Below are 24989 nucleotides of genomic sequence, written 5' to 3' on the forward strand. Positions count from 1 at the left end.
GTGAGTAATCCGGCTTATTTGTGAAAAAAACGGAAATTTGGCGAAAATTTTGAACATTTCGCAATTTTCCAACTTTGAATTTTTATTCTGTTAAACCAGAGAGTTAAGTGACACAATATAGTTAATAAATAACATTACCCACATGTCTACTTTACATCAGCACAATTTTGGAAACAAAATTTTTTTTTCTAGGAAGTTACAAGGGTTAAAATTTGACCAGCAATTTCTCATTTTTACAACAAAATTTACAAAACCATTTTTTTTAGGGACCACCTCACATTTGAAGTCATTTTGAGGGGTCTATATGGCAGAAAATACCCAAAAGTGACACCATTCTAAAAACTGCACCCCTCAAGCTGCTCAAAACCGCATTCAAGAAGTTTATTAACCCTTCAGGTGTTTCACAGCAGCAGAAGCAACATGGAAGGAAAAAATTAACATTTTACTTTTTAGTCACAAAAATGTTCTTTCAGCAATAATTTTTTTAATTTCCCAAGGGTAAAAAGAGAAAATGGACCTCAAGAGTTGTTGTCCAATTTGTCCTGAATACGCTGATACCCCACATGTGAGGGGGAACCACTTTTTGGGTGCATGGCAGTGCTTAGAAGGAAAGGAGCGCCGTTTGACATTTTCAAGCTAAAATTGGCTGGAATTGAGATCGGACGCCATGTCGCGTTTGGAGAGCCCCTGATGTGCCTAAACAGTGGAAACCCCCCACAAGTGACCCCATTTTGGAAACTAGACCCCCTAAGGAACTTATCTAGGTGTGTGGTGAGCACTTTTATCCCCCAAGTGCTTCACGAAAGTTTATAACGCCCGGGCGTGAAAATAAAAAATCCTATTTTTTCCACAAACATGATGGTTTAGTCCCCAATTTTTTATTTTCTCAAAGGTAAAAGGAGAAATTGGACCCCAAAAGTTGTTGTCCAATTTGTCCTGAGTACGCTGATACCCCATATGTGGGGGGGAACCACTGTTTGGGCACATGGCAGGGCTCAGAAGGAAAGGAGCGCCGTTTGACATTTTCAAGCTAAAATTGGCTGGAATTGAGATCGGACGCCATGTCGCGTTTGGACAGCCCCTGATGTGCCTAAACAGTGGAAACCCCCCACAAGTGACCCCATTTTGGAAACTAGACCCCCTAAGGAACTTATCTAGTTGTGTGGTGAGCACTTTTATCCCCCAAGTGCTTCACTAAAGTCTATGATGCCCGGTGTGAAAATAAAAAATTCTATTTTCCCCCCCCACAAAAATGATCTTTCAGCCCCCAATTTTTTATTTTCCCAAGGGTAACAGGAGAAATTGGACCCCAAAAGTTGTTGTCGAATTTGTCCTGAGTACCCCATATGTGGGAGAAAACTACTGTTTGGGCACACTTCGGGGCTCGGAAGGGAAGTAGTGACGTTTTGGAATGCAGACTTTGATGGAATTGTCTGCAGGCGTCATGTGCCATTTGGTGAGCCCCTGATGTGCCTAAACAGTAGAAACTCCCCACAAGTGACCCCATTTTGGAAACTTGACCCCCTAAGGAACTTATCTAGGTGTGTCGTGAGAATTTTGAACCTCCAAGTGCTTCACTGAAGTCTATGATGCCCGGCGTGAAAATAAAAAATTCTATTTTTTCCCCCACAAAAATGATCTTTCAGCCCCCAATTTTTTATTTTCCCAAGGGTAACAGGAGAAATTGGACCCCAAAAGTTGTTGTCCAATTTGTTCTGAGTACGCTGGTATCCCATATGTGGGAAAAAACTGTTTGGGCACTTCGGGACTCAGAAGGGAAGCAGTGACGATTTGGAATGCAGACTTTGATGGACTAGTTCTGAGGGCGTCATGTTCCGTTTGCAGAGCCCCTGATGTGCCTAAACAGTAAAAAAAAACCACAAGTGACATCATTTTGGAACTTAGACCCCCAAGGAACTTACTTAGATGTGCCCCCTCTTTGGAACTAATCTACTGGTTCCTGTTAAGTAAATTAGTAGTGCATGGAGGTGTGGTACAATTTGAAGCAGTCCTTCATACACAGGCCAGGTTTGTCGGGGCAGGTGTCGCATTGATAGATGGTGTCCTTGCGTACTCCTCTTTTGTAGCACACTCGGTACCTTTTTTGCGGCTTACTTTTTCTATCAGTTAGCGGGACCACCCCCGGAAAATGCTGACCTGGTATGATACGAGCACCCTCAGTTCCGGAAGTACTGGGGCCCGCTCCTTCCCTCATGCCAAATATCAGGGCCTTAACCACTACCTCCTGGAACTGAAGGTACGACGTATCAGTGTGTCGTTTACATCGTGACAGCAGGAAAGCGTTGAGCATTGCCATTTGTACGATGTACACGGACAGCTTTTTGTACCACACCTTGGCCTTCCTCAAAGCACTGTACGGTTGGAGGAGTTGATCGGAGAGATCAACGCCCCCCATGTTTTTGTTGTACCCCAGTACACAGTCCGGTTTGCAGACCTGTGTTGAGGTACCCCGTACACTGCTGAGGGCACTGCCATCACCGTGTATGGTGGTCAAGAGAAGGACATCCCTCTTGTCCTTGTACTTGACCACCAGCAGGTGGTCGCTACATTGGGCTTTGCTCTCACCTTTTCTGAGCATCTGCCCAAGTAGCGTCTTCGGGAGGCCTCTCTGATTTTTGCGGACAGTACCGCAGGCTGCGGTACCTCGCGCAGAGAGGGATTTGTAGAGTGGGATGCTGGAATAAAAGTTATCGGTGTAGAGGTGATAACCTTTATCCAGCAGTGGGTGCACCAAATCCCACACAATTTTCCCACTCACTCCCAGGATGGAAGGACACTCAGGCGGTTCAATCCTGCTGTCCTTCCCTTCGTACACTCTAAAGCTGTAGGTGTACCCTGAGGTACTCTCACACAGCTTGTAGAGTTTGATTCCGTACCTGGCCCTTTTGCTGGGCAGGTATTGACGGAATCTGAGCCGCCCCTTAAAATGAACCAAGGACTCATCCACACAGATGTCCCTTTTGGGCACGTACACTTCAGCAAACTTTTTGCTGAAGTGTTCGATGACCGGCCGAACTTTGAACAGACGGTCAAAATTGGGGTCATCTCGTGCGGGACACCGTGCATTATCGTTGTAATGCAAAAACTTATGGATGGCCTCAAAACGCGTCCGAACCATGACCATTCGGAACACTGGAGTGTTATATAAAATATCTACACTCCAATATTGCCGAATTTCTGGCTTCTTCACGATCCCCATGTGGAGGACCAGGCCCCAAAACTGCATCATTTCAACTGCGTCCACAGGAGACCAGTTAGAAAATGATGAACGGGGGTTTTGCTCCAAAAATTGCCGAGCATACAAATTAGTTTGCTCCACCATAAGGTTAACGAAAGCCTCAGAGAAAAAGACTTTGAAAAAGTCTATTTCTGTGAGGCCGGTGGTGTCAAACTTGATTCCTGATTCTGCCACAAAATCAGGAATCAGTGGCTCGTAATTTTCGGGGGGCGAGGTCCATATGGGGTCCGAAGAGGGTCGCGCTGGTTCATTTTCAGGAGTGGGCGCTGCCTGATCTTCTCTCCTGGGGCGTCTGCGTGGCGGTTCCGCAGGACCCGAGGAGGAAGATGAGGAGGAGGAAGAGGATGAAGAATCTGAAGAGTAAAGGAATGTGGGATCCTCTCCCTCGCTATCAGTGTCGGAGGCAAGGAAAGCATATGCCTCCTCCAATGAATAGCGCTGCTGGGACGAACGGGACATTTTTTGTGTGATTATGGTGCTTGGGTGTAATATTTATTGGTAACTGTGTACGTGTGGGGGGGGATAGTGTTTGGTGCAAACTATTCTGAAAGGAAAAAGCTAAAGGGAAAAAAAATACCTGTAAAAGGAAAAGTCTAAAACAGCAGGCCCTAGCTCTGATAAGTGAACTGCGTCACTTATCAAAGTTCGGCGGCTGCTGGGTGTGTGAACGGGGATGTGTAAAAAAAAAAAAAAGAAATGAAAGGCACGGGTTCAGACGCAGCGGCGGGGTGCGTGGACGGGGATGTGGGAAAAAAAAAAAATGAAAGGCACGGGTTCAGACGCAGCAGCGGGGTGCGTGGACGGGGATGTGGGAAAAAAAAAAAGAAATGAAAGGCACGGGTTCAGACGCAGCGGCGGGGTGCGTGGACGGGGATGTGGGAAAAAAAAAAAGAAATGAAATGCACAGGTTCAGACGCAGCGGCGGGGTGCGTGGACGGGGATGTGGAAAAATAAAAGAAATGAAAGGCACGGGTTCAGACGCAGCGGCGGGGTGCGTGGACGGGGATGTGGGAAAAAAAAAAAAGAAATGAAAGGCACAGGTTCAGATGCAGCGGCGGGGTGCGTGGACGGGGATGTGGAAAAAAAAAAAAAGAAATGAAAGGCACGGGTTCAGACGTAGCGGCGGGGTGCGTGGACGGGGATGTGGGAAAAAAAAAAAGAAATGAAAGGCACAGGTTCAGATGCAGCGGCGGGGTGCGTGGACGGGGATGTGGGAAAAAAAGAAATGAAAGGCACGGGTTCAGACGCAGCTGCTGTGACCTGTCATTGGTGGGATCGAATGATCACATCGATCCCACCAATCAGAGGTGGCCCTGGTGACACCGGTGTCGCTAGGCACCAGCCTATGATCGGAGCTCACAGCTCCGATCATAGGCAGGTCACCGGCAGGTCACCGCTGCTGTGCCCTGATTGGCAGAGCTGCAGGAGGTGGTGGGGGAGGTGGCAGGAAGATGAGGCAGGGCCCGGCACATGGATTTCCAAGCAGTGCACAGCGCGGTAACACCGCCGCTGTGCCCTGCGATCGGCGCGATCGATGTGATCGTCGATCGCGCCGATCCGGCTGGTCTGTTCATGATTGGCGCGATCGACGATCACATCGATCGCGCCAATCACAGCTGCAGGATCCGGAGCCGCAGGGCAGCTGAGGAAGGCTCCGTATCAGGTACTTTCAGGCAGGGCACAGCGCGGTAACACCGCCGCTATGCCCTGCGATTGGCGTGATCGATGTGATCGTCGATCGCGCCAATCCGGGGGGTTTTGGCTGGTGCCTGGGTTGCCAGGCACCGGCCCCAGGATCGAGTACATCGGTACTCGATCCTAGCCTGGAACCTCACTGTTTCAGCCAAGCTGATTGGCTGAAACAATGAGAAAGGCTGTGATTGGCTGTTCAGAATTGAACAGCCAATCACAGCGATCGGGAGGCGGGGGAGGGGACGCCATACCCCAGGATGCCGAGGCCATCTTCCCTGAGGTAAGATTGCGTTGGAATTTTAATGCGATCACCGCGACTTAAGTCGCAGTGTCGCATTAAAGGGCATGACGTACTATCCCGTCCCTGGTCATGGGGGCCCACCCCACCTCGACGGGATAGTACATCTGATGTCAGAAAGGAGTTAAACACCACCCCGAGCGGTCTTGTGTTAAGCACTAGCTAGTTGTGTGTCTGGTGGGATACAAGAAAGGAAGAGAGATCCTCAGATTGACTGAAATTTATTAGTAAGTGGTTTTAAGTATATTTTGTTTTATCAGGAAAGACACTCTAAGGCTATGTGCACACATAGAGTATTTGTTTGCAGAATTTTCTGCATCTCTTGGAAGAAAAAATGCTGCAGCAACAACGTGCATTTTTGCATGCGTTTTTCTCTTTCCCCCATGACGGCATCACAGAGATAGGGATCCGCCCCTCAGGGACAGGAAACCTACAGATAAAAAGGCGGTACCTCTCTCCCGCATCAGTTCGGTTTCCTGTCCCTGACTGGGAACCTACAGCAACATACCTGTAAGATCGTCGTGGGATGTCGGGGGCCATCCGGCCGATCCAGGCACCGGGGGTCCCTGCCTCGGTTGGGATGATTTCAATTCCTATGCGCCACTACCAGGGTCAGCGGGCCTTGCTGGGTATGTGGGGAGAGACAGTGACGCAAGATCCAGTCTGCCTCTCCCTGATGTATTCTTATGTCCGGCAAATAGGTGGCAGCGGTCACCTGAGGGCTCCACCACCGGGTCATCCACAGCTTTGGGGGACATTGAGATGGCAGCGGCCGCCTGAAGAGGAGCACCATCAATATCCAGGAATAGGTAACGGCGGTTACCTTATGGCGCTCCCGACAGTCCCTCCAGGAAGCCAAGCCCCGGAAGTGTGCGGTGTGTGTGCCGGGCTCAGTGCACTACTGGGAAAACGGTCGTGCGCATGCGCGAGGGGCGATTCCGGGGTCAGGGTCAGCGCGGTGCATCACTGGGTAATCAGTGATCCTGAACGCCGCAAAGATGGAGGACCCAGAAGAGGCTTTAAGGGTATGTGCACACGTTGCGGATTCTCTGCGGATCAGCAGCGTTTTTTGAGGTGCAGAAACGCTGCAGATCCGCAATTGATTTACAGTACAATGTAATTCAATGAGAAAACAAAAATGCTGTGCACACTTTGCGGAAAATCCGCCGTGGAAACGCTGCGGTTTAAAAGAAGTAGCATGTCACTTCTTTTTTGTGAATCTGCAGCGTTTTTTGTACCCTTTCCATTATAGAAAACCGCAGCAAAAACGCACAAAAAACGCTGCTGACAAATCCGCAGGTGCGTTTTCTGCCAGGAGAGGCAGAATCCGCACCAGAAACTCCTAAGCCTAATCTGCAACGTGTGCACATAGCCTGTAAGGCTATGTGCACACGTTGCTGATTTTTCGTGTTTTTTTCGCGATAAACGCTATAAAACTGCAAAAAAAACAGCATACAATATGCATCCCATCATTTTGAATGAATTCTGCATGTTTTGTGCACATGATGCGTTTTTTTCCGCGAAAAAAAAAAAGCATCACGGTAAAAAACGCAGCATGTTCATTAATTTTGTGTTTTTTTGCGGATTTCCCACTATAAAATGCATTGGGAAATGTACGGAAAAAAACGCACCAAAAACGCATAAAAAAACGCATGCAGATTTCTTGCAGAAAATTTCAGGTTTTTCTCAGGAATTTTCTGCAAGAAATCCTGAACGTGTGCACATAGCCTAAGGGCGCCAGTTTTGAAATCCAGTTCTCAAAAATCACTGCGTGATTAGGAGGAACAAGAGGAGCAGACCCTGCAGGAACAGTCCCCTCCAAAAAAGCATCGGCAACAGCAGCAGCGCCAGCATCTGCAGCGACGACAACAGGGGGATGCTTCCTCTCAGCGTCGCAGTGGCAGTCAATCACGATCCCAGCGCAGCAGAGGCTTCAGTGGATCTGGAAAGCCAAAAGTGGGTCAAGTTGTGGAAACAACCCCCAGGCAAGAGACGGTACCTCCCTAACAGCAGGAGGGTAAGTGACCTTCGTGAAAGTCCACTATTAATTAGGGTTTAATGTGCCTTCCTAGGGAAAGAAATTGGCAGAAAAAAAACAAACATAGAGCATGTGCAATCTGCACTGAAGAGCTACCCACTATATGGGGGAAAAAGCTCTTCGCTGTATGCATAGAACAAGCAATATGTGAAGAGTCCCTGAAATTTGCATCAGACCTAAAAGAGCTTATTAAGAATCAGGTAGAAGAAGCTCTCAAGGGTCTTTTGAGGTTTAAAGAGGAAGCGCAGATCCAGACATGGGTCCCTGGAATCAAGTATCAGTGAGGGAGAAAGCAACTTTTCTGGCTCAAGCGATTCACTTTCTTCACCTTCGTCCTCTTCATCCACAGAAGGGGGTTGCAGCAGCTTCCCGATCGAGGAAACAGACAGCCTCACGAAGGCCGTAAGACCAGCAATGGGGCTAGTAGATACGCGACCTAAAAGGACAGCTCAGGACTTAATGTTTAGTGGGCTAGATCAGAGGAAAAGAAGGGCATTTCCAATTAACTAAAAAATACAGTCTTTGATTAAAAGAGAATGGAAAAGACCAGATAAAAAAGTCCTCCTAACCCCAAAAAGAAAGTACCACTTTGATGATCATGTATGCTCTTTCTGGGGGAAATTCCCAAAGCTGGATGTGGCGATTGCAAAAGCCTCCAAAAAATTCGCCCTGCCTTTTGAAGACATGGGGATACTAAAAAACCCCATGGATAAAAAGGCAGAAATATTTTTAAAGGGCTCATGGGAGGCAGCTGGGGGGATTAAAACCAGCCATAGCCGCCACATGCACTGCCAGAGTCTTAATGGTGTGGCTGGACCACTTAGAATCACAACTAAAAGATAAATCCCCCAGAGAAACAATTTTGGACTCAGTTTCTGTAATGAAAGGAGCAGCAGCGTTTCTAGCAGACGCCTCCGTAGACTTGGTTAGGTTGGCAGTAAGGTCCGCTTCCTTTTCTAACGCGGCAAGGCGGGACTTGCGGCTCAAATGATGGCTAGAGGACCTGCAAATAAAATCAAAATTGTGCTCCATCCCCTGCGAAGGCGAGTTCTTATTTGGGCCATCGTTAGACGACATTCTTGACAAAGCAGGAGATAAGAAAAAAGTTTTCCCAGCCAATCCTACAGACGGCCCTTTCGAGTCAGGAGATTCATGCAGAGAAAAACCCCTAAAAACCCAGAAGGATGGGTGGGAGGATAAAAGAAATGAAGGCATGTTCAACAAACCTGATAACAAAAAACAACCCCAATGAAGGTGTTCCCCAGGTGGGAGGAAGATTGGCCTACTTTCTCCCAGCCTGGGAAAAAAATATCCAGAAGCGCGTGGATTTTAGACATAATGAACGCAGGCCTAAAATTCCATCCCATCCCATCCCTTTGTGATAACTCCGCAAAGAAATGTAGAGGCCGAGCAATTAGGTCTCCCGAAGGAGATTCTAAGCCTGGTAGACAATGTCCTACAAGAAGTCCCCGACCAAGAAAAAGGCAAGGGATTTTACTCCCCTCTGTTTCTTCGAAGAAAACCAGACGGAACATACAGGACAATTATAAACTTAAAAGAACTAACCAAATGTCTGGTTACTCAACATTTCAAAATGGAGACAATAAAGACATGTGTAAGTGCTTTTTCCGTCCTGTTTCATGACTGTGTTAGACTTGAAAGATGCATATTACCTTGTGCCCATCCACTCAGACCATCAGAAATTTCTCAGTGGCAGTAATATTTCAAGGGGAGTTAAGACACTACCAGTTCAGGGCTCTCCCCTTCAGCCTAGCCATAGCCCCGAGGGTGTTCACCAAAATAATGTCGGAGGTTATGGCCAACATAAGAGAACAAGACATCCTTATAGTTCCATACCTGGACGATCTCCTGGTAACAGGCAAATCCTCTCATCATTGCAAACAGCCGGACAAGGTGATGAGATCTGTCAAGCTTGGGTTGGCTGTTAAATTTATCCAAGTCCCGAATTATTCCGTCTCAAGTTCAGGAGTACTTGGGAATAATAATAGACTTGAACAGACAGGAATGTCTTCTCCCTCGAGGAAAAAATTCTGAATATGATTCAGCTGGTGTCACAGTTCAGAAGCTCCCGTCACCACGTTGCGGGAAGCGATGTCCCTACTAGGGTCGATGACAGCTTGCATCCCGGTGGTCCAGTGGACCCAAAGCCATACCAGAGACCTACAGTGGGAAATATTAGAAGCAGGGACACCCTTAGGCGGACATTTAGAAAAGCAGTTAAACATCTCATCAAAAACGGTACGCTCCCTAGCATAGTGGGTAGATCCAGAAAACTTAGCCAAAAATGTCCCTTGGGTATGGCAATATCCAAAACGCTAACCACAGACGCAAGCCCCTGGGGGTGGGGGGGGGGCGAATCTAGGGGATCAGATTGCTCAAGGGCCTTGGTCAGAAGAACAAAAGCTCATTTCTTCAAACATGAAGGAACTTCTGGCGGTAAAATTTGCTATTATCCACTTTCAGAACTCCGTCCAATCCCACCATGTGAGGGTGTTCTCAGACAACCGGGTGGTGGTAGCATATTTGAAGCACCAGGGGGGCACCAGGTCGCGAACCTTGTTGGATGTAACAAAATCCATCCTTCTGTTAGCAGAGACCAGTCTGGGCTCATTATCAGCTCTACAAATAAAAGGCACGGAAAATCGGACGGCAGATTTTTTAAGTCGAACACAACTAAGGCAGGGGGAGTTGGAATTGAATCAGGAAGTATCCAATCAGATAGTAAAGCTTTGGGGTCAGTCAGAAATAGATTTATTCGCAAACAGCCTAAAACAAAAAGTACAGACCTTCTGCTAAATCGATGTACTCGATCCTAGGCCAGTGCTAGGCAACGGCAGGCTCCGGCAAAAAAAAACCCCTGGATTGGCGCGATCGCCGATCATATCGATCGCGCAAATCGCAGGGCACAGCAGCGGTATTACTGCTCTGTGCCCTGTCTGTACCTGTCTGGATCAGTGCTGTAATAGCACCGATCCTAGGACAGGCCCAGCAGGGCTTCCAGGAGCTGATTGGCGCGATCGATGTTATCGACGATCGCGCCAATTACAGGGCACAACGGCGGTCACATAGTGACTGCTGTGTGCCCTGCTGGTGACCTGGCTGTGAGCTGCCTAGGATCGGAGCGATCCAAGGCAGTTGCCATGGTCACCAGGGCCTGCAGTGATTGGTGTGATCGATGTGATCATTCGATCCCACCAATGACAGCTCACAGCAGCGGTGTGACCGCTCTGTGACCTGTCTGTCAACTGCCTGTGACCTGTCTGACCGCTTTGCAGGGGTCCTCACTCTAGCTGAGGATCCCTTCAGAGCGGTCACACAGCCAAATCTCCTCCTGTGCTGGGCCTGTAACACCACAATCCCTGCTTTAGAAAAGAAAGAGGAAAGAAGACAGAAGAAAGAAAACTACAACCGTAAGTGTTATCCCTGATCCCTACCCGATCTCTCTTCATCCAATCCCCCTCTTTTTACCCCCCTCCATCCATCTTCGTGCCGCCTCCGTGCGCATGTTTAGCATCTGCCGAGCATTGATTGGTGACGCAGTTCGCCCATCAACACTCGTGCTCGCTTTTTTTTCCTCAGCCCCCTTTGCACCAACTCCGTACACACATCCTGCAGCCGCCAAACTTTGATAAGTGACGCAGTTCACTTATCAGAGCTTGTGCCTGCACCACACCTGTGCGCACATCCAGCAGCCGCCGAACTTTGATAAGTGACGCGGTTCACTTATCAGAGCTCTGGTGCCTGCCTTTTTTCTTTTTCACATCCCCCTTCGCACACCCAGCAGCCGCCGAACTTTGATAAGTGACATGGTTCACTTATCAGAGCTCTCGTGCCTGACGTTTTCCTTTTTTTTTTTTTTCCTCATCCCATTCGCACACCCAGCAACCGCCGAACTTTGATAAGTGACGCGCATCACTTATCAGAGCTAGGGCCTGCTGTTTTAGACTTTTCCTTTCACAGGTATTTTTTTTTTCTCCCTATTTGCTTTTTTTCCTTTAGCTTTTTCTTTTCAGAATAGTTTGCACCAATCACTATCCCTCCACACGTACACCTAGTTATCAATAAAGTACACCCAAGCACCATACTCACAAAAAAAAATGTCCCGCTCGTCCCATTCATCCCAACAGTGCTATTCATTGGAGGAGGCATATTCTTTCCTTGCCTCCGACACTGATAGCGAGGGAGAGGATCCCACTTTTCTTTGTTTTTCCGATGCTTCCTCATCCTCTTCCCCCTCCTCATCTTCCTCAATTCCTGCGGAACTGCCACGCAGACGCCGCAGGAAAGAAGATGAGGCAGCGCCCACCATTGATGAAGATGAACCAGCGCACCCCACTGCGGACCCCATATTGACCTCGCCGCCCGAAAATTACGAGCCACTGATTCCTGATTTTGTGGCAGAATCAGGAATCAAGTTTGACACCACCCGCCTCAGTCTTTTTCTCTGAGGCTTTTGTTAACCTCATGGTGGAGCAAACTAATTTGTATGCTCCTCAGTTTTTGGAACAAAACTCAGGTTCATCATATTCTAACTGGTCTCCTGTAGACGCAGTTGAAATGATGCAGTTTTGGGGCCTGGTCCTCCACATGGGGATCCTGAAAAAGCCAGAACTTCGGCAATATTGTAGTGTTGATATTTTATATAACACTACAGTGTTCCGAATGGTCATGACCCGGTCGCGTTTTGAGGCATTCATAAGTTCCTGCATTATAAGATAATGCACAGTGTCCCGCATGAGATGACTCCAACTTTGACCGTCTGTTCAAAGTTCGGCCGGTCATCGAACACTTCAACAAAGTTTGCTGAAGTGTACGTGCCTCAAAGGGACATCTGCGTGGATGAGTCCTTAATTCATTTTAAGGGACGGCTCAGATTCCGTCAGTTCCTGCCCAGCAAGAGGGCCAGGTACGGAATCAAACTCTACAAGCTGTGTGAGAGTACCTCAGGGTACACCTACAGCTTTATAGTCTACGAAGGGAAGGACACCAGGATTGAACCCCCTGAGTGTCCTCCTGTCCTGGGAGTGAGTGGGAAAATTGTGTGGGATTTGGTGCACCCACTGCTGGATAAAAGTTATCACCTCTATACCGATAACTTTTACACCAGCATCCCACTCTACAAATCCCTCTCTGCGCGAGGTACCGCAGCCTGCGGTACTGTCCGCAAAAATCAGAGAGGCCTCCCGAAGACGCTACTTGGGCAGATGCTCAGGTGAGAGCAAAGCCCAATGTAGCGACCACCTGCTGGTGGGCAGCACGGTAGCGCAGTGGTTAGCACTTCAGCCTTGCAACGCTGGAGTCCTGGACAACATCCCACCCAGGACAACATCTGCAAAGAGTTTGTATGTTCTCTCTCTCCGTGTTTGCGTGGGTTTCCTCCGCGTTCTCCAGTTTCCTCCCACATTCCAAAGACATACTGATAGGGAATTTAGATTGTGAGCCCCATCGGTGACAGCTATGGTAATGTGTGCAAACTGTAAAGCACTGCGGAATATGTTAGCGCTATATAAAAAAAAAGATTTATTATTATTATTTATTAAGGACAAGAGGGATGTCCTTCTATTGACCACCATACACGGTGATGGCAGCGCCCTCAGCACTGTACGGGGTACCTCTACAGAGGTCAGCAAACCGACCTGTGTACTGGGGTACAACAAAAACATGGGGGACGTTGATCTCTCCACTCAACTCCTCCAACCGTACAATGCTTTGAGAAAGGCCAGGGTGTGGTACAAAAAGCTGGCCTTGCACATTGTACAAATGGCAATGCTCAAGCTTTCCTGCTGTCACGATGTGCACGCCACACCGATACGTCGTACCTTCATTTCCAGGAGGTAGTGGTTAAGGCCCTGATGTTTGGCACTCCGGAAGGAGCGGGGCCCAGTACTTCCACAACTGAAGGTGCTCGTATCGTACCAGGTCAGCATTTTTCAGTGTGGTCTCCACTTATCAATGCGACACCTGCCCCGAAAAACCTGGCCTGTGTATGAAAGATTGCTTCAAATTGTACCACACCTCCATGCACTGCTAATATACTTTACAGGAAACAGACTAGTTCCAAAGGGGGCACATCTAGATAAGTTCTTTGGGGTCTACTTTCCAAAATGATGTCACTTGTTTTTTTTTTCCTGTTTAGGCACATCAGAGGCTCTGCAAACGGAACATGACGCCCGCAGACCATTCCATCAAAGTCTGCATTCCAAAACGTCAGTATTTCCCTTTCGAGCCCCAACGTGTGCCCAAACAGTTTTTTCCCACATATGGGGTACCAGCGTACTCAGGACAAATTGGACAACAGCATTTGAGGTCCAATTTCTCCTGTTACACTTGGGAAAATTGGGGACTAAAAGATCATTTTTGTGGGCAAAAAATAGGATTTTTTATTTTCATACCCGGGCATTATAAACTTGAGTGAAACACTTTGGGGTTCTCACCACACATCTAGACAAGTTCCTTAGGGGGTCTAGTTTCCAAATTGGGGTCACTTGTGGGGGGTTTCCACTGTTTAGGCACATCAGGGGCTCGTCAAACGGAACATGACGGCCGCAGAACATTCCATCAAAGCCTGCATTCCAAAACGGCACTACTTCCCTTCCGAGCCCTGACGTGTGCCCAAACAGTAGTTTTCTTCCACATATGGTGTACCAGCGTACTCGGGACAAATTGGACAACAACATTTGAGGTCCAATTTCTCCTTTTACCCTTGGGAAAATAAAAAATTGGAGACAAGAAAATCATTTTTTTGGGGAAAAAATATATATATTTTTTAATGCCTGGGCATTATAAACTTTAGTGAAGCCCCTGGGGGTTAAAAGTGCTCATCACACATCTAGATAAGTTCCTTAGAGGGTCTAGTTTCCAAAATGGGGTCACTTGGGGTGGGGGGGGGGGGGGGGTTCCACTGTTTGAGCACATCAGGGGCTTGTCAAACGTGACAAGGCGTCCGATCGCAATTCCAGCCAATTTTAGGTTGAAAAAAAATCAAACGGCGCTCCTTCCCTTCCGAGCCTTGCCGTGCGCCCAAACAGTGGTTCCCCCCCACATATGGGGTATCAGTGTACTCAGGATAAATTGGACAACAACTTTCATGGTCCAATTTCTCCTGTTACCCTTGGGAAAATAAAAAAAATTGTTGCTAAAAGATCATTTTCGTGACTAAAAAGTTAAAGGGAACCTGTCACCCTTAAAATCGATGGTGAGGTAAGCTCACCGTCATCAGGGGCTTATCTACAGCATTCTGTAATGCTGTAGATAAGCCCCCAATGTAACCTGAAAGAGGAGAAAAAGAGGTTAGATTATACTCACTCAGGGGCGGTCCCGCTGTGGTCTGGTCAAATGGGTATCTCAGGTCCGCTCCGGCGCCTCCCATCTTCATTCCATGATGTCCTCTTCTGGTCTTCACGCTGCGGCTCCGGCGCAGGCGTACTTATTCTGCCCTGTTGAGGGCAGAGCAAAGTAATGCAGTGCGCAGGGCCTCTCTGACCTTTCCGGCGCCTGCGCACTGCAGTACTTTCCTCTGCCCTCAACAGGGCAGACAAAGTACGCCGGAGCCGCGACGTGAAGACCAGAAGAGGACGTCATGGAATGAAGATGGGACGTGCCGGAGCGGACCTGAGACACCCATTTGACCAGACCACAGCGGGACCGCCCCTGGGTGAGTATAATCTAACGTCTTTTTCTCCTCTTTCAGGTAACATCGGCGGCTTATCTACAGCATTACAGAATGCTGTAGATAAGCCACAGTTGACGGTGAGTTTACCTCACCATCGATTTTGGGGGTGACAAGTTCCCTTTTAAATGTTCATTTTTTCCTTCCACATTGCTTCTGCTCCTGTGAAGCACCTGAAGGGTTAATAAACTTCTTGAATGTGGTTTGAGGGGTGCAGTTTTTAGAATGGTGCCACATTTGGGTATTTTCTGCCATATAGACCCCTAAATGTGACTTCAAATGTGAGGTGGTCCCTAAAAAAAATGGTTTTATAAATTTTGTTGTTAAAATGAGAAATCGCTGGTCAACTTTTAACCCTTATAACTTCCTAACAAAAAAAACATTTGTTTCCAAAATTGTTCTGATGTAAAGTAGACTTGTGGGAAATGTTATTTGTTATGTGTGACATATTTCTCTGTTTTAAGGGCACGAAAATTCAAAGTTTGAAAATTGCACAATTTTCGAAATTTTCAACAAATTTCAATTTTTTACACAAATAAACGCAAGTTATATCGATGAAATTTTACCACTATGATGAAGTACAATATGCCACGAAACAGTCTCCGAATCGCCAAGATCTGTTGTAACGTTCCAGAGTTATAACATAATAAAGGGACAGTGGTCAGAATTGTAAAAATTGGCCCGGTCATTAACGTGCAAACCACCCTTGGGGGTTAAGGGGTTAAATAATGACAGACTCCCTTTAATGAATCTTAATTAAACCATACTTTCCGAACACCTAATCCACCTTAAGCAAACATCCCAAGCAACAAAAATAAAATTAAAAACCACAATATTCCTCACCTGTTCCCAGAGAAGGTAATCCATAATGTCCCACAACGATCCTTTCAGAGCAGTCACTGATGTAACATAGTTAGCAAGGCCAAAAAAAGACATTTGTCCATCCAGTTCAGCCTATATTCCATCAGAATAAAACCCCAGATCTACGTCCTTCTAAAGAACCTAATAACTGTAAGATACAATATTATGACGCTCCAGGAAAACATCCAGGCCTCTCTTGAACCCCTCGACTGAGTTCGCCATCACCACCTCCTCAGGCAAGGAATTCCAGATTCTCAGTGCTGTAACAGTAAAGAATCCTCTTCTATGTTAGTGGAAAAACCTTCTCTCCTCCAGATGCAGAGAATGCCCCCTTGTGACAGTCACCTTCCTTGGTATAAACAGATCCTCTGAGAGATATTTTTATTGTCCCTTTATATACTTAAACATGGTTTTAGATCGCCCCTCAGTCGTCTTTTTTCTAGACTAAATAATTTTAATTTTTCTAATCTCTCTGGGTATTGTAGTTCCCCCATCCCCTTTATTAATTTTGTTGCCCTCCTTTGTACTCTCTCTAGTTCCATTATATCCTTCCTGAGCATCGGTGCCTAAAACTGTACACCGTAATCCATGTGTGGTCTAATCAGGGATTTGTACAGAGGCAGTAAAATGCTCTCCTCATGTGTATCCAGACCTCTTTTAATGCACCCCATGATCCTGTTTGCCTTGGCAGCCACTGTCTGGCACTGGCTGCTCCAGGTAAGTTTATTATTAACTAGGATCCCCAAGTCCTTCTCCATGTCAGATTTACCCAGTGGTTTCCCGTTCATTGTGTAATGGTGATATTGATTCCTTCTTCCCATGTGTATAACCTTACATTTATCATTGTTAAACCTCATCTGCCACCTTTCGGCCCAAGTTTCCAACTTATCCAGATCCATCTGTAGCAGAATAATATCTCCTTTTGTATTGACTGCTTTACATAGCTTAGTATCATCTGCAAATATCGATATTTTACTGTGTAAACCTTCTGCCAGATTGTTAATAAATATGTTGAAGAGAATAGGTCCAAACACTGACCCACTGGTCACCGCGACTCAGAGAATATACCATTTATAACCACCCACTCTTTCTATCACTAAGCCAGTTACTTACCCATGTAAGCTCTGCTGTAAGAGTATTTGACTGCTCTCAAAGACAGCCAGCGATACACTGACACAGGAGGTAATCGCTCCCGCAGTGTATCACTGAGCTGCTGTGAGAGAGTTCACTGGAGTTCATCAGTTTCTGTGATTTCCCTTACGGCACCACTGCTGCATGATAAAGTTCTCACGCAGCGGTGGCGTGAGAGCATCGGAGCTGATGAACTCCGGTGAACTCTCTCACGGCTGCTCAGTGATACACGGACAGGAGGTAATCGCTCCCGCAGTGTATCGCCAGGTAGAGCAGTCACAACTCCCGATGTGACTCTTCTACACGCGAGATCGCCATGGGACACTTGGGATTACGTGGACAGGTGAGTTTATGGTGGTTTATTTTACATTATTTCTAGTTGACGAGGGCATCAGGGATTTGGTGTTAGGTGAGTATAATGAGGCTTTATTGGAATGTGTATGTAATTATTTTCCTTTTTTTTTTTCAACTGTGGGCACAGGCGTCGGCAGATGAAACTACTTCTCCCATCAGCAACTTCTGCTGTCACTGTTATCAGTGACAGCAAACGTAGCCCGATGGGAGCAGTAGTCTCATCAGCCCATGCCTGCTGACCTGCAGTAAGCTTTTTACTGCAGGTCACCGCTGTAGGTCACGCTGATATCTGACAGCGTTACCCCGCAGCTCTCCAACCGACAGTACTGGCATTACCGCAGGTCACAGCTGCCGGGTCACGCTGACATTTGACAACATGGCCTCACAGCACTCTGACCATCGGTCTTACCGGCGGTTGCCTTACAGCCGATAAGAACCACTGCATCGGTGTTTCCCACGCTGTCACACATGACAGCGTGGGAAACACCATAGGATGCCAGTAAAACGCAAAACTAAAACTCAGCAAATTCGCAAACATTTTTATACCTGCATTTTTGCTGCGGATTTAACTGACTCAACTGAAGTCAGTGGGTGAAAAATACTGCAGAAACGCACAAAGAATTGACATGCTGCAGAAAAAAAACGCACTGCAAATACTTAAGGAAAGTTACTGATCATGTGCACAACACTTCAGGGTTGTCATTCAATTAGCTTTCAAAGGATTCCATAACAATTTTGGCCCATTTCTGCGCAGTACAAATGCCGCAAAAACGTATCAAAAACACACTGCGTGCACTTAGCCGATGGGTCTCATAAGAGCAATTACAATATTGGATGGATGTAAATGGCAGGTGTTTTAAAGTATACCTTTGTGCTTTATTCCAACATTATTATTATAGAATTATTTAGTATAAATGCTGCAATGAGAAAAAGAAACCTTCAACCAGGGGAGTGTGGTCTTTTGACAAAAAACGTAGACTCATCCATAGATCTCTCCACTTGTATAGGATAGCACTTCTCTCTGTAGCCTATACTAGATAACATTTGACTATTAGAAGTATTTTATACACATGCATTACAGCCCTTTAAAAGTCTGAGATGTACATGACACGTGGCTTTCTGTACTATACATGCTGTACCTCCAGGAGATTATACAAAAATTGGGCAGACCTACAAACAAGTCCACATTGTTGGATAGCTTTACCTCTAACCCTAATGATAACCACACTGCTGTTATTGGTGTTGCACGTAAGCCCCTCTATTACAGCTTGGTGTTATCGGGCTCAGCGGTTGTTTGCACACTGCAGTTCTTTTGTTCTGTATGTCTGTGCATATTTTATCAAAACCATTGTTACTTGAAAGGAAGAGAACAAAAACAACTTCTTGTATGACCTTTTTGCTTCTCATTTTGGCTTAAAAATATGGCACCCTAGGAACACGTGAATGGGATTACTGACTTTATGCAGTATTCATAATAAAGATGCAACAAACTAAATATATTGCTTTTAATACACATTTTGTTTTCTTCTTTTTGTATCCAGGGGGCTCAGTTCTTAACAGAGTTTGCACCTTTGTGTAGGATAACCTGCTGTGACGGTGATGAATATACCATTTACAGGTGCACATTTTTCCATTACAGTAAACTACTTAAGAAAAATTTAATATGTTGGCCCAAGAGATTCTTTTCATTATTAGGAAATTACTTTCCTTTGAAGTATAATAGGCAGTGACTAAGTAGTTGACATAGAAACTGATTTCCTATAAAATGTATGGAAGAATTGTATTATAAGAGGGGGAGGATTTTTAGATGGCATTGTATATTTGGCTTTCAAATCTCTAGATTATCTTTTTTACTTTGTTCTGTTCTCTTAGTTGCATTAGAGGTCGATTACTGGAAGTAAATGAAAATATTCTTCACAATCCTGAATTGCTGAAAGAAAAGGTAACTAGCACATTGCTGAAAACGTTGATGTCTCATAGTATAAGGTGACCTGTTGAACCTTGCTAAACAAATAGATTAGTGTGCAAAACAGACGGGTGTATACATAGTGTTCCTATAGGTTCAGTAACGTTAATAAATTAGTGGTTGTAATCACATCTGTGTGCACTGCTCAAAAAATAAAGGTGGTACATTGTGGTGTTTAACTCCAAGTCAATCACACTTTTGTGAAATCAACCTGTCCAGTTGTGAAGCAATGCGGATTGTGAATCAGTTTCTCCTACTGTTGTGCAAATGGAACAGACAACAGGTAGAAATAATAGGCATTGTTTCATCCTTTTTTGCGGTTATTGTTCACATGTGTATTTTGTCCTTGCTCTCCCTCACAGAAGTACAGTAGCATGAGGCAGTGTCTACAATCCAGAGAAGTAGCTCAGGTAGTGCAGCTCATCCAGGATGGCATCATCAATGCAAACTATGGCAAGCAGGGTAGCTGTGTCTGTAAGCACAATATCCAGAGAATGGAGCAGATGCCAGGAGATGAAACAGTACACCTGGAGAGGTGGAGGGGGCTGAAGGAGGACAACAACCTAGCAGCAGGACCGCTACCTCCTAATTTGTGCAAGGAGGAGCAGTTCCAGAGCCCTGCACAATGACCGCCAACAGGCCACTAACATCCTTGTGTCTGCTCAAACTGTCAGAAACCGACTCTGAGGGCCTGACATCCCCAAATGGGTGTTGTGCTTACAGCCCAACATCGTGCAGGGCGATTGGCATTTTCCAGAGAATACCAAGATTGGCTGATTCGACATTGGTTCCATGTACTCTTCATGGATGAGAGCAGGTTCATACTGAGCACATGTGACAGTCTGGAGAAGCTGTGGAGAACGCTCTGCTGCCTGCAACATCCTGCAGCATGACCGGTTTGGCAGTGGGTCAGTAATGGTGTGGGGTAGCATTTCTTTGGAGGGCTGCAGAGCCCTCCATGTAAAAGCTAGGTACCCTGCCATTAGGTGCTGGGATGAGATCCTCAGATCCATTTTGAGTCCATATGCAGCTGCAGTGGGCTCCGAGTTCCTTCTGATACATAACAATGCTAGACCTCATGTGGCTGAAGTGTGTCAGCAGTTCCTGCATGGTGAAAGCATTGATACTATAGACTTGCCTGCCTGTTCTCCAGACCTGAATCCAAAAGAGCATATCTGGGACATCATGTCTCTTTCTGTCAACCACCGCTATGTTGCACCACAGACTGTCCAGGAGTTGACTGATCCTTTAATCCAGGTCTGGGAGGAGGTTCCTCAGAACATCCGCTGCCTATTCAAGAGCATGCCCAGGTGTTGTAGGGAGGTTATACAGGCACGTACATGCACACCTCTACCTGAACATCATTTCCTTGTCTTGAAGTGTTGCCACTGAAGTTGGGTCAGCCTGTAGTTTGATTTTCCACTTTGATTTTGAGTATCATTTCAAATCCAGACCCCCAGGGGATATTAATTTTGATTTATATTGATCATTTTTGTTTTATTGTTCTTAACACATTCCACTATGTAATGAATAAAGATTTGCAACTGTAATATTTAATTCCCTGATATCAAAGGATGTGGTATTTTAGTGTTCCCTTTAGTTTTTTGAGCAGTGTATATAATGTATGTCCCAACAAAACAGCTTACTCAGAATCTTAATTAAGGCCTTCTATTCTAGTAGTGAAATCAGCAAAAAAATATTGGAATAAAGAGAATATTATCCAGTGTTATCCATTCAAAAATTAACCAGGATAGCTAGTATTATGGTAGGTGGGTCGAATATGAAAATAGCCTTAATTGTAGAATTTCATATTTATTTGTAAGATAGGAGATGTTTTTTTTTTTTGCTGTGCTCAATAATGGATCTGTGTAACACCGCTGGGGGCACAGTGGCTATAGCTTGGCTTGCTAGTATAACAAACCTGACACCGATACTGAGATGAGGACAAGGAGCAGACCATAGACTTCTTGAGCCAATTATTTGTTGTTTTTTTTCTTCTCTCCAATTCAGCCATTGACAGAAGGTTACATTGCAGTTGTGCTACCAAAATTTGAAGAGAGCAAAACTGTGACAGAGGGACTTCTTTCTGAAAAGCAGTATGAAGCCGTCATTTTAAAGCGGACATGTGTTCCAGGTTCCTAGCTGGATTTAAAACCAAGTTTGTGCAGCCATTAGAAACCTTCCTCTACATGTAAGGACCATACAGGCCAGAGGTGCTGGCCTCATCTGAGGATGTAGAGACCAATTCCCATTCTGCACTACTGACTGTAAATTACATTGGGCAGCAAAACTTTCATGTGTTGCTTGGTTTTTTTCATACTTTTATTTGTGGTTCGTTTAAGAAATTCTTAATAGCATTGTACAGTTGGAGACAATGGGACAGCCAATACAGTTCATGTTTTATTTCAGCTCATGAATTTTCTTTCAAGCGTTATGAAAACGAGTTCACATCAAATATAAATTGTCTTAATTTACCACACTATGCATTATGAGACTGGTTATAACTGCTTAATTAAGACTGTCATATGTTCATAAGCAGAGGTGAGCAGTAGTGCCATATCTCTGCTCTTAGTTTTGAGGTAACTTTAAGAATGGTGCACCTGTTCATAGCCATATAGTTGACTTGCTTTTGTAGTCCACAGTGGCTGGCTGGCAAACACAAAGCACTGACCCCCATCCTTGGTCTAAGGTCTTGCATACCATTCAGCATGTGTAGTGTGCATCCGAGGTGCAGGTGCTAAGAAGTTGTTTCATAAAATCCAACTTGAATCTGTTGTCTTAGCAGCCATACAGTAATGTGTTACACACAACAAATGCAACTTGTGACCCCGCTAGTCTATGACACGACATAGTGGAAGACTGAGATACAGAAATAACAATTGCCAAAGAAACTTCAGTGTTATTTGTGTGTTGAATCCAGTAAGATCGGATGTACTAGGCTGCCTTTCCACATGGCAGTAACAGAAGAACAAGCAGAGTTCAGATATAGTGAAGCTGGTTGTAAGCATCATGGCTTCAATGGTGCATTGTGAATGCCCAGGAAGGCAGTAATTATTATTATTTATTTATATAGCACCATTAATTCCATGGTGCTGTACATGAGGAAGGGGTTATGTACAGAGTTATAGATATCGTTTACAGTAAACAATTTACAATGACAGACTGGAACAGAGGGGAGAAGACCCTGTCCTTGCGGACTTACATTCTATGGGATAATGGGGAAGAGACAGAAGGTCGGGGGTGCGGCAGCTCGGGTGGTGGTGAGGTGGCAGAATGGTTATTGCAGGCTGTAGACTTTCCTGAAGAGATGGGTTTTCAGGTTCCGTCTGAAGGATTCGAGGGTGGTGGATAATGGACGTGTTGAGGTGTGGAATTCCAGAGGGTGGGGGATATTCGGGAGAAATCTTGGAGGCGGTTGTGAGGAACGAATAAGTGTGGAGGAGAGTAGGAGGTTTTGGGAGGATCGGAGATTATGTGAGGGAAGATATTGGGAGATTAGTTCAGAGATATAGGGAGGGGACAGGTTGTGGATGGCTTTGTATATCAGTGTAAAGGTACCGTCACACTCAGCGACGCTGCAGCGATAGACAACGAGCCGACCTGAACTAGATCGATGGAGCGTCGCTGTAGAGACGTCAAACACAGCAACTCCAGAACGATGCAGGAGCGATCCAGTGACGTAACGGCGACTCACTTCTCGTTCTCGCTGGTTGTTAGCTCCATGTCAAACATCCGGAGTGTACCGATCCGACACACATCTAGGGGCCCTATGCTCGTTGCTGGCATCGTTGCTTTTGATGTCAAACATGACGATACACGCTGACCTGGCGACGAAATAAAGTTCTGGACTTCTAGCTCCGACCAGCGATATCACAGCGGGATCCAGATCGCTGCTGCATGTCAAACACAACGAGATCGCTATCCAGGACGCTGCAACGTCACGGATTGTCGTCGTTCTCTTTGCAAAGTTGCTGAGTGTGACGTTACCTTTAGTAGTTTGAACTGGATTCGTTGGGGAATTGGGAGCCAGTGGAGGGATTTTAAGGGGGAGTAGTGAGGAGAGAGGCGGATTAGCCGGACAGCAGAGTTAAGGACAGACTTGACCGCTGCAAGAGAGTTCGCGGGGAGGCCACAGAGGAGGGTGTTGCAGTAATCAAGGCGGGAGATGATGAGGGCATGCACAAGAGTTTTGGTAGATTGTGGGCTGAGGAAGGGACAGATTCTGGCAATATTTTTTCAGTTGTAGGCGACAGGAGGTGGCAAGAGTTTAGACGTGAGGTTTGAAGGACAGGGCAGAATTGAGAATTACCCCGAGGCAGCGGATTTCAGGAGCTGGAGAGAGCGTGATGCCGTTTACCATAATAGATAGATCAGGTAGGGGGGATACGTGAGATAGGGGAAAGATGATGAGTTCAGTTTTGTCTACATTGAGCTTTCGGAAGCGAGCGTTGAAGAAGGAGGATATGGCTGACAGACACTCTGGGGTTCTGGACAGCAGAGAGGTGACATCTGGGTAAGAGAGGTAGATCTGAGTGTTTGCATACAGGTGGTACTGGAAGCCATGGGACTTTGAGTTGTCCTAGGCCAAGGGTATAGATGGAAAAAAGTAGGGGCCCTAGGACAGAGCCTTGAGGGACTCCCAACAGGGAGAGGGTGGGATGAGGAAGTGGTGTGGGAGTGGGAAACGTTAAGGCTATGTTCACACTCTGCAGATTCCACTGCGGATTTTTCCGCAGCAGAATTGCAAAATCCGCAGTGAAAACCCATCGCGGTTTTTACTGCGGATTTATCGCGGTTTTTACTGCGTTTTCTTCTGCGGATTTTCATCTGCAGTTTTCTATTGGAGCAGGTGAAAATCCACAGAAAAGAAGTGACATGCTGCGGAATGTAATCCGCAGCGTTTCCGCGCGGATTTTTCTGCAGCATGTGCACAGCGTTTTTTGTTTCCCATAGGTTTACATTGAAATGTAAACTCATGGGAAACTGCTGCGGATCCGCAGCGGTCAAATCCGCTGCGGATCCGCAGCAAAATCCGCAGCAAAATCCGCAAAGTGTGAATATAGCCTAAATGTGCAGTCGGAAAGGTATGAGGCAATCCAGGACAGGGCAAGGTCTTTGATGCCAAGGGAAGAATCTGTAGCAGTAGGCAGTGGTTGACTGTGTCGAAGTCAGAGGACAGGGAAGGAGGAGGATGGAGAACTGTCTGTTAGCTTTGGCTGTAAGTCATTAGTAATTTTTGTCAGGGCAGTTTCAGTGGAGTGGTGGGGGCGGAAGCCAGATTGGAGGTTGTCAAGGAGAGAGTTAGATGAGAGGTGGCAGGAGAGTTGAGCATGAACATGCTGCTCAAAGAGTTTTGAAGCAAACTGGAGCAGTGACATGGGGCGATAGCTGGGCATAGCAGTTGGGTCAAGGTTAGTTTTTTTTTTTTTTTTTTTTTGAGGATGGGTGTGATGGTGGCATGTTTGAAAGCAGAGAGGAAGGTACCAGAAGATAGCGATGGGTTAGGGCTGGAATAAGCGTGTTAGTGAGGTTGGGGAGCAGGTGGGAAGGGATGGGGTCAAGTGCACAGGTGGTGAGGTGTGATTTGGAAAGGAGGTGAGCTCTCCTTCAGTGATGTTGGAGAGGGAGGTTATTAGGGAAGGGCAGAGGTCTGGTATATGGAGTCGTTGGGGTGGTGGAACAGTAAAGGTTTGCCTTGTT

The 24989-nt window shown here is 46.2% G+C and overlaps 1 protein-coding gene across 2 annotated transcripts in view; it reads left to right on the forward strand.

Annotated features, from left to right (window-relative positions):
* The window catches only part of ABITRAM (actin binding transcription modulator), an 83482-nt gene extending 61785 nt beyond the window's left edge, over positions 1–21697 (forward strand). The window contains exons 5-7 of one of the 2 annotated variants that reach the window (XM_069730573.1): positions 18865–18941; positions 19196–19265; positions 21300–21697. In XM_069730573.1, the coding sequence (XP_069586674.1) occupies positions 18865–18941; positions 19196–19265; positions 21300–21431 (279 nt within the window). In that variant the 3' untranslated portion in view covers positions 21432–21697. The remainder of the gene's footprint in view (positions 1–18864; positions 18942–19195; positions 19266–21299) is intronic. The other variant, XM_069730574.1, reaches the window with a different exon arrangement.
* Positions 21698–24989: the final 3292 nt, after the last annotated feature.

Source organism: Ranitomeya imitator, chromosome 6 (assembly GCF_032444005.1).
Source record: "Ranitomeya imitator isolate aRanImi1 chromosome 6, aRanImi1.pri, whole genome shotgun sequence".
NCBI classification, from domain to species: domain Eukaryota; kingdom Metazoa; phylum Chordata; class Amphibia; order Anura; family Dendrobatidae; genus Ranitomeya; species Ranitomeya imitator.